The following is a 19,390-nucleotide window of genomic DNA, read 5'->3' as shown; positions in this document are numbered from 1 at the left end:
CTACTCACTTGCTCCAAAAGCTTAGGTCCCCTATCTGTAAAATGAGAACACTAATAGTGCTTATTGTCAGAGTTGGTGTGAAGATTAAATATATTAATAATAATAACAATAATGATGCCATATAATATTTACTGAGACAAAAATAAAATAAAATAAAAAGGGTTCCAGAGAAGTTAGTTACCTAGGTACACAACAAATGGCTAGGCTTGCATTTGAACTCAAGCAGTTAAATAATCCTGTCTTTAGGACTGCCTCCCCACTGATGTGAGTAAGTACTCAGTACAGTAGTACCTGGGAGCTGCTAGTGTTCTTACTGTCACTGATTTGAAAAGCCCTGTAAATGGAATGATATTTTAGAGCTTTAAGTGCTCCAGAAGTACAAGGACTAGGGGGAGAAGTTCTTTAAAGTCTTTGATTCCCTCTCTTCCTTTTATTAACTACTCTCAGGCATCTAGAGAAGTTCCTTTCCCATGAGAAATAGCTGTATTTTGTATGTTGTGAACTATTCCTTCCCATTTGAGGCCGAGTGACAATATACTCTCAATCTGACCCAGAACTGAATTGTAAATTGTAGCAACTCACTTTTTCTTATAAGCAGGGGGAAATGCCTTTCCTAATCCTACAGTTAAATCCTGACAGTAACTTCAGACCCTTTCAGGATGGAAATCTGAAAAAAAAAAAAGAAAAAAGAAAAAAAAAATACAGAAAGAAAAGAAAGGAAGGAAGGAAGGAAAAAAGAGGAAAAAGGAAGGAAGGAAGGAAGGAAGGAAGGAAGGAAGGAAGGAAAAGGAAAAGGAAGAAGGAAGGAAGGAAGGAAGGAAGGAAGGAAGGAAGGAAGGAAGGAAAAAGAAAAATGATTTGCTTTTACAAACTCATTTGTGGCTGGCTCAGTGACAAAGCCTTGCCTCCTTGCCAAGTCAGCTTTCAAGAATTCTCTGTTTGTCTGTGTTGTGTTATTCAAGTAGCTTGTTATCTTTCTTTGTAGCTTAAGGGCTGACTTGGAAATTCAGACTGTCAACTATTTAAAGAAAATGGAAGTCCCCACTCCACTATTTTAATTAACTTTCAGAGTCAGAGAGTGAGGTTTCCTACCGGTTATGATAACGTTAACTTAAAATACTCTTAAGGAAACATGGCAGGAAGGGGGAGGATAGTCATTTTTAAAGGCATTCTAGGAAGAAGAGTTGAGTGAAGCCGTGAAGAAAAAATAGTACAGGGTATGTGGAGAAAAGAAGTGAGGCATAAACAGATCTTAAGGAGTACCAACAGTAGAGCATGGAAAAGAAAATGTATAATGTAGATTAAGTAAAGCCTTAAATATCAGGTTAGGGTGTTGGAGGGTGGGTGTCTGTGCAATGAGAAACTCAGAGATTCTGGAAGTCAACAGTGATGATCGAATTTATGTTTTAGGAAGATAACTGGGGGTTATGAGCAGGTGGTGGTGTGCAATGGAATCAACAGATCTGGGAAATCATTGGCTGTGTCACAAAGTCTCTTTAGGTCCAAGATTTTCATCTACTGATTTGTTAAGTGGCAATGATAAAAATTATGATGGGGTTTGAATGAAATCGGGAACGGACCGTTTAAACAATGTCATAGAAAGCTCTCAAACAGACAATATCTACACACATACATTTACGGTCAGATTAAGTAAAGAAAAATAAGGGCTGAGAAAGCCAGGGTTCTGATAAAAAGAAAAGAAGGGAGCTGACAGATGGAGAAAAAGGATGGGAGGGGAACGGGTCAATCCTTAGAGATGATTCAAGAGAATGGTGATGTTATTCAAGAGGAGACAGAGGACGAAGAGTTCATGTGGGGGCTGGGATGCTGGTTGGTTCAGCTTTGGAACTACTAAATTTGAGAAAGAGGGAGATAGTCATAAGGAGTGAGTGGGCCAGGGCAGCCTTAAGAATTAGGTGTGCAATCATCGTTTTAATTGAAAAAGCCACATTGCCCTGATTTAGGCAGATATTTGGGGATATTTTTTTGGTCCACGTTTAAAGCTCAGGGTAAACTTGGTGAAGTTCTAAAAGCCAAGAGCTGCAGCCACCAACATGTAAACCAACAATAAAGTAGAATTCAGACTTGCCCCTGAAGTAGTCCTTGCCAGAAAGCCAAATTCCCTGGAAGGAAGGCCCCTGCCTATATAGTTCTATATATCATCCACAGGGCCTAGACTGGTGCCGACACATTTTAGACATTCGGTAAATGTTACTGGATAAAGCTATGGATTTTGTATAATTTTAATTTAGCGCTACCAAGGATGAATAAATTTCATTTCAGCACTTTGCCTCCTTTAAGGAATTTCTCTTTGCTTGTTTCCACCCGAGAAACATCACCTAAGAAAATAATCACAGATAACCACAATTCCAACTACATAGAATTGTTCATAGCATTATTTACATTAGCACAAAAATTAGAAACAATTTATATTCGAAACAATAGGGGTAAATCATGTTCATCAATTTGATGGAACATTAAAGTGGCGATTGCAGGAGCTGTTCTAAGCACTTTGTAAATATTAAATTTAATCCTCATAGCAATCCTATGGGGAGTATACTATTAGTATAAGTCCCATTTGACAGATGAGGAAACTGAGGATTGCAGAGTTTAAACAACTTGTTCAAGATTAGACAGGTAACAAGTACAGACCTGGGATGTGAGTGAAGCTGTCTGGTTCTAGCGTCTTCACTTCAACAGCTACACAACATTGCATCATGGCATTTTAGTTTGCCTGATTTTCTTTAATTCATTTTATAACAAAACTTTGGAAGAAAAATGTATCCTCTCCATTCGGGGAAGGAGATCAGATAGGGAGGGGGGTGGTGTATAATGAAGCAACCAAAATTCTGCTTCATAATAATCCCAACGACAAAAGTTCACATTTCCTATTCTTTCTGTCACACTTAGCAGCAATAACTAATGCTTGTAAAACAATTTATAATTTACAAAGTCTTTCACATTATCCATCTCTTCAAAACCACCCTATAAAGTTGCTATTTTCATTAATCTCAATTTACAGATGAGGGAACCGAGGCCCAGAAAGGACAAATGGCTCACTCAGGGTCATGTTGCTAGTTTCTCAATTCCTAGTCCCATGCTCCCTCTACAATTCAGTATGGTTTAGACAATTTCAAAACAGTGTTCCCCATTTCTTTAGCCTAGTAATCACTCAGGAACCCACCAGGAACAAACAGAAGTTGAGGAAAAGAATTGGTTTGGGCTTTTAGACTAATTTACCAACCCTGAAGTCTTAGAGCTAAAAGGTCTGGACTATCAAAGGAATGTCTCTTCTAAACCTTCTTTTGCCGCAGGCAAGCGATCTTCTCTGAGGAAAGCTGTGGAATCAACCTTTCTCTTCTATTCTTTCCCCTAACACATTATTATGGCTTCCTGAGACCCACCTTAGTCTCAAAAGTCTCTTCAGAGGTTGCCAAGAGCAGGGACAGGGTGATGATAATGATGAGGGCAATCATGATACTATAATAATTAATAACAGCTAAAGTATATCCAGAGCTTGCTACATGCCAGGTACTGCCCTGGGCAATGTTTACATACATTTAATCTCATAGCAGTCTTATGGGGTAGGTGCCATTTTCCTGATGAGGAAATGAGGCCCAGAAGGTGTCCATCACTTACTTGACTGGAAGAAAGTGGGGGAGGAAAGGCTAGCAGTTCACAGACTGCAGAGTGTGAAGCCCTCATTTGTAAATCAACGTCAGACTCCCCCTACATGATAGAATTCCTGGCATATCTGATCTTCCTGGGAAATATGGCTCCTCCAGGAAAGACAACAGAGAGAACACGGAGTTTTTGATGTTAATGATTTAGAAACTAATTTATCCTTTTATCTGCTGACATTTTCTTTTAATTAAAAAAAAAATGGTGTTAATTGATTTTTGTGATTCTTTCAAAATATTTCCTAACCCAAAGTAAATTTACAAAAAACAACATAACACAAAATGGAGCTAGCAGGAGAGTATAGTGAGTTGATCACGGTGTGTTAAGTGGACTCCTCAGTCATTCTACCAAAACAAATGAGCAGACAAGGGGAGTGCTTGGAGGTTCTGAAGTGAAGTATTTCTGTGACTGGAAGTTTTCAAGCTTAGAAGGCATTACTTGGTTATCAGTCTGTTAAGGAGCACACTATTCAAAGACTTGGCTGGGAATGAGTACTAGCTGATCTGTAAATAATCCACAGGTAAAGTTTACCAGGAGTCGAACATTAACATGGCAGAGGTGAGGCTTTCAGTGGGTCATTGGCCTGTGAGCTGTTTCTAATAGGAGAAACACCTTTAACTCTTTCTACTCCCCCAACTACAACTATTGCATAAAAAGAACAGAGTGGAGCAGATAGAGGGTGAATTCAAATATAAACACCCTCTGATGATGTGGCCAGTTAGGCAGTTAGAATGAGTAAGTGTCTCAGAGGCAACAATACAACTGTTAGGTCAAGTGTATGAAGGGTGAGGCCCCTTCAGGGCAGCTGCAAAAAGAAAGCCCCTATTAATCCCTTAACTAAGCAGCTGATGGATTTAATCTTTCTGTGTTTACCGTATAACTTTTCAAACACAGGATTATTATAAGTTTAAAAAATCAGCACAAGATATCAAAGCTTTTTTATAGATTTCTTCGTCATGTTAACAGATGACAGAAAATAGAACTTTGGAGAGCTTCTGATTACAATTCACTCACTCTGGATTGAAAAATTGTAAGAAAGCTTCATTCCCGGATTTATTCACAAAAAGAATAGGTCTCTATTTGAAAAGGAAAGCGATCGCAGTCTCTTGCCTTGGGATCTACTTTCTTTTGATTTAGCATCCATTGTTATTTAAAATAGCATAAAAAGATTCAGCTAGGGTTATTTACATAGTAATATCAGTAAAAGAACTATTTTACCTGATGTAATCCCCTTTGGCTTCCTGAAAAAAAAACAAAACACAAAGATAGATAATCGATTTCTCTTTGTTAATTAAGCTAAATGAATTTTACTCTTGATCAACCCCCTCTCAGAGTTCCTGAGTTTTGTTTTAAAGAACTACAGGAGGAACATTTTCCCTGTGACCATGGGGAAGAATGTGGCATTGATAAGAAAACACTAGTATTCATGAAATATTTCTTACTCTTAACAGAAGAGACAAATATATCTTAAAAAGCACAGATGATTATTTCTCCTTTTATGTTCGAGCGGCACACTTTTTAGTCTGTATGCAAACCTTTTAAAACATGACACAGGTAAAACAACGCATGCTATTTGTTTACTCTTTTTAAATCAGCATAGAGCACACTTGGTTTTTCAGTTACTAGTGCCTTTAAGAGTTAAAAGGGCGCTTTAACTTAACCTCAAGAAAATGTATACAAAAGTTACTAAATTTAAATAAAAATTACAGCAGTTGTAAAAATTGCTGCCTCCTAAATTCAAGTAACTAGAGGTCTTTTACAGGAATATAGTCTTAACTCTTCCCTTAGAGCAGTCTAAATTTCACTTTCCTTTGGGACACACTACATCCACTACAGCTCGTGCAAACTGCTAAAACAGAAAACGGTGGCTCACATTTTTCATTGGCAAACAGCTGTCTTAAAAATCTATCAGCCACCGACTCATGCAAAAGTTTCAGAGTTGCAGGCAGTTCACAAAAACCAACAAACAAAAAGGAGCAGGTAAAAGGCAGTTTGTCAGTTCTTACCTGTAAAATAAGCGCCGCTAACTTGAAAGTGGTTTCGCTGTCTACTTCGATTTGCCCCTGTTGGTGGAAAAAGAAAGCATCACTGAACACAGGCCACCCTAGGTTGCAGCAAATGGCTGTGGAATTGGGGAAGCTGTCACTGCTTGGCACCTCCAGTTTAGGATCAAATGCAGATCATACCATTGCAGAGGAAAGGGAAGGGGGCGTGGAGAGACCCATCCAGGGTTAAGAGGAAGCTGCATTGTATATGAGAGTGTGTGTGTGTGTGTGTGTGTGTGTGTGTGTGTGTGTGTATGTTTAATTAGCTGTGGGGAATTTGTTTAGAGAGTACCACTCTGGAAGAACCATGAATGACTTTGAGGCTGAAAATTCAGACAGCTCTTAATGAATAATTTTTAATTTACAAATTCATTTTTAAACTCTGCAGATTTCCTGAAAATTTTTTTACGTCATAGCATGGTTATTTTGGTATACACACAACACAAATATTAAAAATATAAATTCACTTCTCTGTCAATGATACATTATTGAATTAATATTTATACCATTATAGATAAAATGTAAAGCCTCATAAAGCAGTTACGGCGAATGCTTCAAAGACTAAACTTCTGTTGCTTTATATTGGAATTTGATGAGCTCTAATTGATAATTTTTCCATTGTTTTATTTTTTTTCCTTCAAAATCACAAAGAAAAATAGGAGTTCTGGCCCTTGGTTAATAAGAATGCTTTTTCAATAGCCTGGTTGGGATGCATAAGTGTCTGTGGAGGGGAGACCGCTTCTATCAATAATACTTACACATGCCTTCATTTATTTTGTTAAATATAGTGATATATGTATATATCATTACTATGTTATGTAATATGTTGCAATTATAAGTGGTTTAGAGGAATCTTTACTTAAAAATTCTTTTTTGGTGCTATTCTAGCTTATAAGCATAAACACACACACAAATAATTCCATGTAACCCATCCATTTCCTAAGTCCTGTATAATTAGTACTTAAAAGTGCATAGTGTTTAACAACATGGAACTCATGGGCCTGGAAATTGCCCTGCACTCTTTCTTTCTCTTCTCTACCTGTTGAATCCAGACTGGAGACTTTTCTAGTTATACCAAGCGCATCAATGGTGAGTAATTAAGTAGTTCTCAAGTAAATGCACACTGTGTAGGTTTACAGAAGCAGTTTAGCTCAGTGAGGATTTCTAAAAGGATTATGCTTTTCTCTCAGGTTTCCCAGTGATTTCACTGGGGTTCTCAAAAACAAAACAAAATTAAACTAAACAAAGCCGTAAAATAAAATAAACCTAAATCCCAGGACATTACAATGTCAGCAATGATAATAATCCATGTTTCTTCTATATGACAAAATGAAAACAAATTAATTTCACCCACCAACACCTAAGTGTCCCTTCTGAAACTTGAGGCAGCAGATCTGCTTCCAAGTTTTTTCGTTTCAAAAACTGACAGGCCCAGAGCCTTGGAATTCAAAGCTCGCCTATAATCTCCAGAAACAGATTATACAATCAAAGAGAAGCCAGGTCGATGGTAGGAATCAATTGCCTTCTGTCTTTTAGGCAAGAGACATTAGCTTTCTAATCAGGTGAAAGATGATGAAGTAGTTAACTCAACAGGTGAGGTGGGTGTTGATCAAGATTAAATTTTAGAAAGGTTAAATTCCTTAGTATCAAAGTAAAAGAAACTCACACAGAGAGAGGAAGATAGGAGGGGAAACTCAAAAACGTCTTTGAGTTTGAAATCAGATCCGAACTCAAAGTTAAAGTCAAATTTATCTTAAAATCTTAGAGAAGAGAAAAAAGTAGATTATTCTGGGGTGTTAAAATAAGTAAAGATGAATAAAATATATTGAAAATATTTGCCACCTCCTGACACCCCATGACTCCCTTTGCCTCATCAGAACCTTAGGCGAGTCATTGAAACAATATTTTCAATTTAGTAAACAGAAGTTCAGCAGATAAAAAAACCTCAAACAGATACTTTTAAGGATGCTGCCAAATAATTCTCTACCTTAGAAGGGTCATTAAATATTAAAACGCTGAAATGTGGAGCTGAAGCATGAGAAGTACCAGCTCTAGAAAAGTGGGTAGGCAAATATGCAGCTCACTGTGGACTTTTTCACCTACACATAAGTCACAACACAGTTCTGGTAGAGGGCCATGGTGGGGTAGAGGGGTGGGGCCTATCAAAATCCAGGGAGAGAAGAGAATGCATAATTTGGCAAAGACCCACATTCTTTTGTGCACCTCAGCCCCCACCTAAACTTCCAGTTAACTGCTGTTCTGGAAATCCAAAGCAACATATTTTGAGTTCTAATACTGATGTCAAAGTTATTTGATCTGCGCATGAGGTTCACCCAACAATGGGTCAACCAGGAATAATACTATTTGCCTGGTTCTCAGCAATTTTGCATGCTGAAATTTAATTAAGACTTACACAGAACTCTAGAATTTCATGCCTGAAGTGTAAAAGTTCATTAGAAACTGCAGTCTGCCCTAGGACAGAACATTTCTTTTACGACCATGGCAACAGAGGTAACCTTATAGGTACTAGGCAAGCAAACACTTGAGAAACGGATCTCCTCAAAGAGAGAGGTAATAGGATCCTTCAGTGGGTTTACATGACTGTCAAGGATAAACAAAGAGAAGCAGAGTGTCAGTCAGATAATGAGGCTGAATGCACAGAGGTAACATGAAGCAGTATCAAGTCCTGGTGCTACACCCTCATGGCTAATTTAACCGGATTATGGATTCAATCACTAGGTCACTGGGTTCAGGCTCCATATTGGACATCTTATTTTTGTCCCTGACTTGCTGGCTCAGTTGATCAAGACATTATGCTAATGAGGTAACTCTAGGTTTTTGCTTCTCAAGTCAGAGAACAGTATAAACGAAAGTATTAGAACTTAAGAGTGAATTTAGTGAAAATATGATTCTTATTAATTTATAGACGATGATACTGAGGATGAGAACATAAAGTGTACTACTCAATCCTATAGCAGATGTTGACTCTGGACTCCCAGTCCAGGAGTCTTTTCATTCTATCATGCACTGGTTAACTTGCTATGACTGCACTATAAACATCTCACCAGGAATCTTCCAAAGGCATGCTTTGGTAAAAACTGGAATCAGGTAAGACTGGAAAAATGACTCCAAATGCCACGTCCATTGTTGGTGGGGCAGCATGTTATCATCACATACACACACTCATAGTAGAATGGGAAAACTATTTCTGAAAACTCATTCTGCTTTTTCTGTATCAATGTAGTTCTCCGTGAAAACTTATTCTACACTATAGCAATGAGCTTTAATAACTTGGTCACAAATACTTAGGTCCGAACTACTTGGAAAACTCTTGGGAGGCCTCAGTTTGTATCCAAGTCTATTACTATTAACCTATCTATTTTAGGATTAAGTCTACAAAAAATTAACCTGTAGAACACCAACAAATAAACATAAAAGAAATGAAAGAGAAAATTACCACTTACAACAATCATAGTACTAATTGATTGAGGCGATAGTCTTCAATAAACAAAACCATTGAGTGAACGTTAGATGAGAAACTGGACAGGACATTTACATAATCTCAAAAGATCTCTTCATAGGGGAAAATAAAGTGGAAAATGGTAATTCTTCAATGGTGAAACCCAACAGATACTGTCCTAACCAAGGAATGAAAGAGCACCAAGAGTTCGATAGACTCATATGCCTTCTGATGGTATGCACTGAGGACACAGCCTCAACTATAAGCAGTGCTGGTAAATATAGATGTTTCACAACCAGAAATATAGGAGAGGGGAAGAGAGCCCTGATTTGTAGCAGTTGTTGAATTCTATGGCTGATTTCAAGAACATGGTGTTGGAAAGAGATGTGAGAATTGGCTCTCATAGCTGGTACTAACTGGCTCCAGCATACCACTGGGTAGTATTCCTGCCACAAAATACATCACTAGATCGAATCATGAGAAATCATGAGACAAACTCAAACTGAGGTGTATTCTATAAAACATCTGTCCCATACTCGTTCAAAAATGTCTATGTGATGAATGCCAAAAAAGGCAAAAAAACTGTTCCAAAGCAAAGGAAACTAAAGAGTCATAATAACTAAATGGAGTATGTTATCTTGGATCAAGAGGAAAAGTTTGTTATAAAGGGGTGTTATTGGTACATGTGGATTGTATATTAGGCGATAGTATGAGTTCAATGTTAAATGTTTTGAATGTCATCTTTGTTATATGGTACTTATATAAGAGATGTCCTTGATCCTAAGAAATATTTAGTGTAATATTTAGGAATAAAGTGTAACTTACAAATGGTTCAGAAAAATAAATTACACATATAGGGGGAAGGGCGGGTCAGTGATCACAAATGTGGCAAAATGTTAACTGGAGAATTTGATTTGATAGACATACTGCCATTTTGTGTGTTTGTGTGTGTGTGTGCGTGTGTGTGCGCGCGTGTGTGTGTTATTCTTGCAACTCTTCTGTGAGTTTATTTAAAAATAAAAAGTTTGTATAAAAAAATGACATATTTTTCTAGAGTGCAGGATATCTCTTTGTCTTGACTGCTTAATACTCCTCTCTCTTTTCTGAGCAGAATATCCCATTCTTTTGGAGAATTGCTTCTTTCCCCACTGGCTCTAGTGAAAACACAATTGTCCTTCCATAAGCAAGTGATAGAAGCTTGTCCAGAGACCTTCCCAGAAATTTTCTAAATTAAAACTAGGAAAGAAAACTCCCTCCCACCTCCTTTGGGACAGAACTGAGGAAGATGTGAACCAATGAGAATCAATGAACACAGATAAAGAAAAAGTTGCTTCTTGACATTGAGTGTCAATTGTATTCACTGCTGATCTGGGCCAGTCTTCAGAGTCTGGTTAAAATTCAAAAATTAGCAAGAATGTTGCTTTTGATGTTGTTTAGATGCTCTCACTTTGGTTTATCACTAAGCCTGCAAACAATGCAAAGGACAGATGTAATACAGATACAAATGAGTGAGTGGATACAGCTCCCTAGAGCTTCTCTAATTCCTCCCATGGACATATCTACGTGGAGAAGGAATCTGCCAGGCCAGAGAAGGCCAGAGCTATGAGCTGACTAGTTTCTGGACAATCAGACGTGGAGAGCCACGCCAACACTTAATATCTACCTCCTGTCTAACAAGGCAATTCTTGCTAGGCCATAGAAACATACTTCCCTGTGCTAGTTCCTTCTTTTCTAAGGGTTATCACGACCCTAGAAGGCCAGGCAATAACTGCCACATCTGCAGACCCCTCCACTCCATGTGTAAAAGAACCAATATTTTCTCCTTTGTCCAAGCTAGTTGTGAGAGGTAATGTTTATGGAGGATGGATACAATGATATATTGCTTGTTTGTTTTTCTACATCAGAGTTTTGTAAGCTTGGCACAATTTACATTTTGAGTTAGGTAATTCTTTATCGTGGGGGTGCATGGTAGGGTGTTAAGCAGCAACCTAAGTCCTTTCTCCATTCACTAGATTCCAGTAGCAGCCTCTCCTAAGTTGTGACAACCAAAATGTCTCCAGGCATTTCCAAATGTCTCCTTGGGGCAAAATCGACCCAGCTGAGAACCAGTGCTCTATGATTCACTGTTTTATTCTTGGATTAAGCTAGAATCATCAGAAACCTACAAAATTGAACTATGAGGTTTGTCCCAGGTAAAACTGCTTTTTTGAACTGTGTTTTGATGTTACTCCACTGGCTTATGCTGAGAAATAACACAAGAAACAACCCTCAGAAACTCATTATTTTAATAACACTATGTGTGTTGCTGAGGACATAGTTCATTACATCATACAATGTCCCTTTACGAGGACTTCGGGTGGAGTTTCTGATTCTTAGGACCATTAGTGACTGTGCTCCTTTAAGCAGCTGCTTTGCTTGGAACTTACTGACCACTGTGAGTTATGCCAGTGGTCATAACTCCCTCTCTGCTTTGGATCTTAAGAGAACTTGAATTTCAAATTTGTGGGCTTAATGCTTTATACTAACCAAGATAAATGTTTTATACTAATCTTGACCTTGACAGCATCTATTATTTCTACCTTTATTTTCTCACCTACAAATAACTCTGATTTCATCACTTACAATATTTTAGTGTTTTTCTTCTTTACTGAGATATATACGATAAAATGCAGAAATCTTATTGTACAGCTCAGTGAATTCTGACATGTGTATATACTTGTGTAACCATCATCCACGTGATTATCAAACATTCTCACTAATTTTTTCATCTAAGGGAAATGTATGTATTTTTATAAACCACATCAAATCAATAAAAATATTTTTGCTAATAAGAAAAGTATAAAATAATACTACAAAACTGTTTGAATTTGTAATTCTTTGATGACTAACCAATTTGAGTATTTTTCTTGCAATTACATATTATTTGCTATTGCCTGTGTGTGAAATGACCCTTTGTTCATTTGCCTGTTTGAGAACTTAGGTTTAATTTGAGCTACCAGTATTAACACTTTATCTTGTCTACTTTATACAAATTTTGTCCTTCAATCTTCCCTCCTTTGATGTGTTTGCCTTCTCCTGGCCTTCTCCTGGCCTATGAAGTCAGGTTGGACTGGGGCCCATCCCACTAGAAGAATCTGTAGGTACCCAAGCAAGTTATTTTTCCTGAAACTCAGTTCCTCATCTGAAAAATGGGGAGTGATAATGTTGAATTTACTGAATTCAACATTATGGTATCAAATGAAGTACAAAATATAAAGCATTTATCATAAAATCTAGCACCCAAAGACTCTCTCAGTGTTATTTTTTCTGTACTAACGTTTGCCATGTTGCTTCTTACATTCTTATATATCATTATATCTATATGATTATTGACTTTGTTCTGAGACACTTCGATTTTTGTGTAGTTTTATAGCATTTAATCATTGTTCTAATATGTCTTAATATCTGATAGGATAAATGCTTTAATTTTACATAATCTTTGACAGTCTCTCACTTATTTTTAAAAGAGATTTAAAAATAATCTTGTCAAGTTTTATAAAAGATGTAATAATTTGTCTTCCTCTGAATCACAGTACGTCTCCTTTGAAACTGCTTTACAGTGATCATAAAGTTTTATGATATACCATAGAGATCACATACATCCTATGTTAAGATTAATGCTTAGTATTTTATGTTTTCCTATATAAATGGGCTTCTCTTTCATTATATTATTTATTTGATTATTATGTAGAATTATTCATTTTAGTGAATTTAACTTGTATTGAATTTCTTCATCAAAGCCAATAATGTCAAAAAGTTTTGGCTAATTTACTTCTATTTTCTAAACACAGAGTGAAATTGTCTCCAAATAATATTTTGGTACAGTTCTTTGCAATGTACAGTGGTATACCTGATTGCATTATGTAAAGTAGATATTTTACTTAATAGGTCAAAACTGCAGTCCTCATACACTGCTTGTGGTCTATATGTTAGTTCTGAATCACTGTTTTGGCAGGGTCTCCTAAAGCTTAACACACATATACACTATGGTCCAGCAATTCTGCTCCTAGATATATGTAGATCCACTAAATGACAGGTACTAAGATCTTCATGGAGTTCTATTTGCAACAACCAAATACTGCAAGTTACCGAAAGGCCCATCCGTATGTAAATAACCGATGGTGTATTCATATTGTGAACTATTATTCAGCAGTGAAAATGAACAAACTGGCCGCAACTACGTACAACAACTTATATGAATCTCAAAAACATAATTTGAACAAAAGAAGCCAGATATTAAAGAACATATAATGTATACTCCAGTTATATAAAATAACAAATTCATCCAAAACTAATAAATGCTATTAAGGGTCATGGCAGTGGGGAGTTTAATGACCGGAAGAGAACGTGTGAAAGGCTTCTAAGGTGCTGGTAGTGTTGTTTTGTTGATGCTGATGCTAGTTACACAGATGTTCAGTTTGTAAAAGTTCGTTGAGCTGCACACTTACATTATGTGCACTTTTCTGTATGTACGTTATACTTTATACGAAGTTAAGAAACAAACAAATGGAATACCTGATCTACCCTGTAGCCTTTCTCATCTTACTTAATTGCAATTCCATCCTTTGTTGCTTAGGTCCAAGACCTCCATGGCACAGCTGGGCAGTGAGTGACCTGTGAAACTGTATTTAGTGATTGTTTGCACCTCTGAATACAGTATACACCTTATTTATTTTTTTTTTATTGTTTTTCTCTCCACTCACTGTTACCCATGCCTAGCAGGTAAGATCTTAAAAGCATGAGTTTTTATCTATTTTGGCCTTAGTTATATCTCCAGAACCTAGAACACTGCCTAGCATACAGCAGGTACTCAACAATATTTGTAGAATATCAACTAAAAACATAGTAAAGTAAAAAGTTGATGGGAACATTTTTACTTTTTATTTTTAAAGGGAATGCTTCTTGTGTTTCTTGATTCACAATGCAGTTGATTTGCCTTGATTTTCAACTCAGAGTAAAGAATACCAGCTTTCTGAACCATGAGAACATAGCCTAGGCTTCACCAGCTACGGGAACTGTAAGCAGAGTACCTGGGTGGCAAAGACTAGATATGCAACACTAAACACAATGGGGTGTTAGATGTCAAAAAGACCTCTACTCTTCTGGCTTCACTTTATAAAAATGTAAAAAACCAAAAATCTGTCTCACAACTTCATGGATTTTGGAGGACAAAAAGAAAAACAAGATATAAAGATGCTTTGGAAAAAAGTAAGAAAGCATTACAAGAAAAGCAAGCAAGTACAGTTGTTTTTGTGGGTGTGTATCATCGTTTCAAAGACAGTATGACCACAGTTATCTATGCAGACTGCTTCTCAGAAACTTGATCACAGTGGAGATAGGAGCAAAGAGAAAGAGAAGTTTGCAGTATGTGAATTCATGTTTGATTGTGGGAGGATAATACAAATAAACACATGGATATGGAAATAAGGAAGGATGGAGAACTAGGCAGACCATACTTTCTGAGGATCTGCTGAGGTATGGTATGTGCAATGCATCTTATTTTTAGGTGGACAAGTGACACATATTTTTGTTCTTGGGATGAAATTCCAACTAGTTTAAATAGAAACCAGATCTTAGTTTCCAGAACCCATTTTCCACTGAAAGGAAGAGTGGCTAATACCATGGCAGTGGCAGGATTTTGAGCATAACATGAATGATAGAATAGATTATGACACATTGATTAAAGAGGAATCCATGAGTCCATGTTGATATTAAAAAAATTTTTTAAAAGGTAGGGTTGGAGAAGAAGGGAAAATTAGTTTTTACAGATGAATGCTAAGAAATGTCAAAGGTCATAAATTAGAGAATCACAATTTACAATTACCATACTACTAACTGACTTAGGTATGATCGCCAGTGGAGGCAAAGGCCATTGGGCAGGGACTGTTGAGAAGTAGGATGGCCAAACAGCCTCAAAGTGTCAATTCCAGACAAGTGATTAATTACAAAAGGAGAAAAGATGAAGAGAAAAAGGCAGATATCACCTTAACCCAAAACAAAGCATACTGACATTGCCAACTTCCTGTGAGATACACTGAGAAAGGACATGATATTACTTATGTAGTATTCCTGCCACAGGAAATTATATTAGGCTAGAGACTCTCAAACTTTGGTGTGTAGCAGAATTACCCAGAGAGCTAATAACAAATACAGAGAACCCAGGCTCACAAAAGTAGGATAGGATGAAATAGATGTGGGTCTCTGTATTTTCACCGAGTTCCCAGAAGATTCTGAGAGATGTCCAACATGATACATGTTTGGAAGCAATGAATTAGACAAATCCGTATTTCACAAATTGAGAGATATTCCGCAAGGCAACGGGCCTATATTTGTCAAAAATACCAGTTTAAGAAAAGCCAAAGAAGACTGAACAACTTGTTTCAAATTATGGAGACTAAAGGGTCATGACAATTAAATACAATATGTCATCCTGGACTGGATTCTGGATCAGAAAGGGGGAAAAAAAGGCTATAAAGAACATTATTGAGACAATTAGAAAAATTTGAACAATAACTATACATTAGAAATACATAATTTATAAAATACGGGATTAATCTTATAAAACTCTAAACTCTACACAGGCAGAGAGATCTGTTTAGCTCTCCAATGCACACCCAGCAGCACCTATATAGTGGACATTCAATAAATATTTCAACAAAATAATCTATACTTAAAAAAAACTCAATCTTTTGATGACAATGTTTTACCAAAAAATATCATCAGGACTATGAGTCTTCCTCCTCACGATTCTTATTTTTACTTTGTTCCCATTTTGAGGTCTTGAGGTTCCACTTTATTTTTTTTTTGAAGCCCAGAAAAAATGGGATTGTCACATAGTCAAACATCAGAGACAATGGCTCCACCAATCCTCTTTATAAACTCTTTCACCAACATATTTTCAAAGCAAGGGAGTGAATGTTTATGAGACTGACCTGAAAATTAGAGGTGTGGTGATCTAAGGCCAAATTGTTATGCGATGCAAGAAAGGCAGGGAGCCTAAATAGGTCAGGCTCTGCTAATAAGCACGGAGGTTCAAGGCACCCACATCTGATAAATACGCAGAGAGACAATTGGAGAACAGATGAATAAGCATTACTAAACAAACACTTAGAACCAAGCTCTCAACTTCTGTACTTACTCTTATGCTTTATAAAATTACATACACAGCAGACTTTAATTACTCCATTCTAATTGCTTAAATGCACCCTGCACCAATTTACAATTTCAATTTGTAGCAGCAGAGCGTTCTGAGGGAAAATAGTCATATTTTTTTTTTTTTTTAAAAAGTGCAAGGTGCTTACAAGATAATCAAGGATGATTAGAGGGTGAAAAGGATGGATCAGGAGCAAGAAAGTTACTGTCATGATGTTAAAATTAAGCCTTTGAATAACGAAGCTATGCTAAAGTTAATATCCTATCTGGATGTTTTGTATTAGTAAATATGCAATGATACTTTTATTTTCAGGACTATTGTGCACCCATCTGATTGGGCCTCCCATTTACAATTTGTTTTCCAATAAAGCATACCACGTTTAAAATATTTTCATCAACATTCTCCTTTTATGCTATAATTGTGTTTTTTTTTGTTCAAGTAATTATTATAAATGAGAACATTTTATAACAGTCCTCTTGGGAATTTTGGAATAATATTGTCAATGACAGTAACCAAAAAGAGACATCTATATGCTAATTATCTGTTTTGAGAGATTGAAATTAATTCCTTGAATCATTAGGACAACCCTGTGAGAAGGCTGAAACTTAGGAAGATAAAGAAGCTCAAGAAGCTTAAGGCCATCCAGCCTGTAAGTAGAGAAGTCAGGATTTGAAGCTAGACAGTTGGGATCCCCTTTCCGCAGCCCCCTCCCTCTTCCCATGTCATGTACCAACCATACTTTGGGTGGTCTCTCCAAGGAGTGAACAAAAAATCTTGGTTGTTGTCCAACACCCAGGAAATACTGACTTCACTTTAACTGAGATAAATTGTATTCATAATATACATCACATATATTCTTAGCAAATTAAAAATTGTAACTGTTTGTGGCCAATTCAATGGGTTTACCTGAAATGGATATCTCAGTCTATTATGTAATGAATCAATTTCACAAAGCATTAAATATCAGGCCTACTTAATTATGAAATGGAAGTCTTCTATTAAATTTCTTCTTTCTGAAAATATAAAGATAGCCCTTCGAACCTCCTCCATACTCATCTTTAGCAGGTGTAACACTGCAGAAAGGCAAATTACATCTGCTTCTAGTATGGGTTAAAAAAATAGATGACAGATGATAAATGGGCAGGTAAATAGATGGATGAATGGATAGAAAGAAATTGTTGGTATAAGCAAATTTGTTTTTGGAAGTCTTTTTGCCATATTGCTTTAGAAATACATGATTTGTACCTTCAAGGATGTCAACCTAAGCATTTTCAAAAGGAGTAAATATACAAAAAAGTAATATTTCTAAATAAATTGAGGAAATATCTTACAGTCTTCTCATCCATTCCCAGATTTAAAAATTTTGTATTTTCAGCTGAATAAACCATCTTCCTCCTCCTTCCATCTGAGCATTTATCATACTATTTCTATGACTTTTTTTGAGTCAGAACTTAGCTGTAATGTTATTCTTATAATCTATTTCTGAGATGATGGTTTACTAAAAATATCATTATTGGGTTTAACGTTTTAAGATAATTCATGTTAAGTGGCACTATTACGAAATACAGGTCCTCCAAATGGATTTTTAGTAGCTCCTCTCAATGTATTCAACAAATATTTGAGGGGCTACTTGTTCTGGCAATACATCAGTGAACGAAGAATTCATTCTCTGTAAATTTACCCTGGCCGGTGCCAAATGCAAGGTATTTTCCTTGTTCTCCCTCTACGACCATATCCTTTTAACTCTGTGGCCTTAGTTTTTTTCATGTGACAACCAAACATCTTCAGTTTTTCCATCTCAGGGAGCTGGTAAAGACATATGATATAGTGCACATAGGAATTTCCCTGAAGAGTGAAATTGGCATGTGTTATAAGCTATTATTATGAAAACTTTCATTATCACAAATGCACAAGGCAGCATACATCTGAATGCTCATGGCTTAAGACACACATAATTTCGTTAGGAAAACACAGAGGGAAAAACCACATGAAACAGAGAAAGGTGAAATATTATAAAACTTTCAATAGCCCTTTAAAATATGGTATTGGATTTCTTTGTTCCTTGTGGACTGGATCTTCTTCAAACCAACTCTGATGTTTAGTGACTTCACTTGGTAAATATTGATGGTTGGTTATTAGGAAAAGGCATGCTCACCTCTGCATAGACAGAATTAACAGCCTGTAAAATTCAATTTCTGTTATTGATCCTTTAAATTATTTCAGTATCTAGAAATGAGCTTGAGGATTAAAATACATACACATGCTCACTCTCTCTCTCTCTCGTGCACACACACACACATGCACGGAATTTCACATATGCATACACTCTCAAATCCCAAATGCTAAAACACTGCAAAGTTAGCAGACATACCAAATATATTTTAGTTCTTGATAACTACTCAAATTGTTGGTTGTTGAACTACATGGAATAATTCCAGGATGAGAACCACGAATGTGATGCCGACAGTAATGGATTGGTTACAGAGGAATATGCTTCATATTCTGTTAGATTAAATTGAGCTAAGACTAATTCTTCTTGCTTAAGGCAATAGGGATAGTAACAGGTCTTTCCATGAATATGTACTTTAAAAAAGTCTCTTTGCCAAGAACAGGCAGCTGGAACAGTACTAAATTATCAAAATATCTTTTTAGGTTTTAAGAGAGTGTTTCACACAAAGTCATGTTGTGATTATTCAGGAGCTCTTTACTGACTTTTGGGATGATTCGTTTCTCCAAATTTTCTTCCACCCTGTGCTGTTATTGCCTATATGATAACTTTGGCTCTAGTAAGAAGGAAAAGGAATAATCAATGATATTTAGTGTAGTTTGGCTGAATGGTTGGGGTGGGAGAATATATTGGAAGACTTGGCTAGAATGAGGTTTTAGGATTAACTGGTCTCCATCTGTATATATTTGCTGTCTTCGAGGCAATCAAAAGTTGATGACTTATTTCCTTGGAATTACAAGAAAAGATGTTCGAATCTAAGAGAAGTGTGTCAGCCTATCCTTTTA

The 19,390-nt window shown here is 36.5% G+C and overlaps 1 protein-coding gene and 1 long non-coding RNA gene across 11 annotated transcripts in view; one reads left to right on the top strand and one right to left on the bottom strand.

The window, feature by feature from the left end:
• LOC120593756 (uncharacterized) overlaps nucleotides 1–16,292 on the top strand; it is a 22,099-nt gene extending 5,807 nt beyond the window's left edge. Inside the window, exons 2-3 of the long non-coding RNA XR_005650435.1 lie at nucleotides 10,564–10,576; nucleotides 16,041–16,292. This is a non-coding gene — a long non-coding RNA (uncharacterized LOC120593756). The remainder of the gene's footprint in view (nucleotides 1–10,563; nucleotides 10,577–16,040) is intronic.
• The window catches only part of FRMD4B (FERM domain containing 4B), a 309,226-nt gene that overhangs the window by 54,374 nt on the left and 235,462 nt on the right, over nucleotides 1–19,390 (bottom strand). For 9 of the 10 annotated variants that reach the window (XM_039851669.1, XM_039851670.1, XM_039851672.1 and 6 more), the window contains 2 exons: nucleotides 5,688–5,744; nucleotides 4,900–4,922 (listed from right to left, as the gene is read on the bottom strand). In XM_039851669.1, coding sequence (XP_039707603.1) covers nucleotides 4,900–4,922; nucleotides 5,688–5,744 — 80 coding nt within the window. Of the gene's footprint in view, nucleotides 1–4,899; nucleotides 4,923–5,687; nucleotides 5,745–5,867; nucleotides 5,922–19,390 lie in introns of those variants that run through there. The other variant, XM_039851675.1, reaches the window with a different exon arrangement.

The sequence above is a fragment of the Pteropus medius genome, unplaced genomic scaffold, assembly GCF_902729225.1.
Source record: "Pteropus medius unplaced genomic scaffold, Ma_sr-lr_union100, whole genome shotgun sequence".
Classification (NCBI taxonomy): domain Eukaryota; kingdom Metazoa; phylum Chordata; class Mammalia; order Chiroptera; family Pteropodidae; genus Pteropus; species Pteropus medius.
Note: the sequence above shows the minus strand (reverse complement) of the source record. Positions and strands in the feature narration are given on the sequence as shown.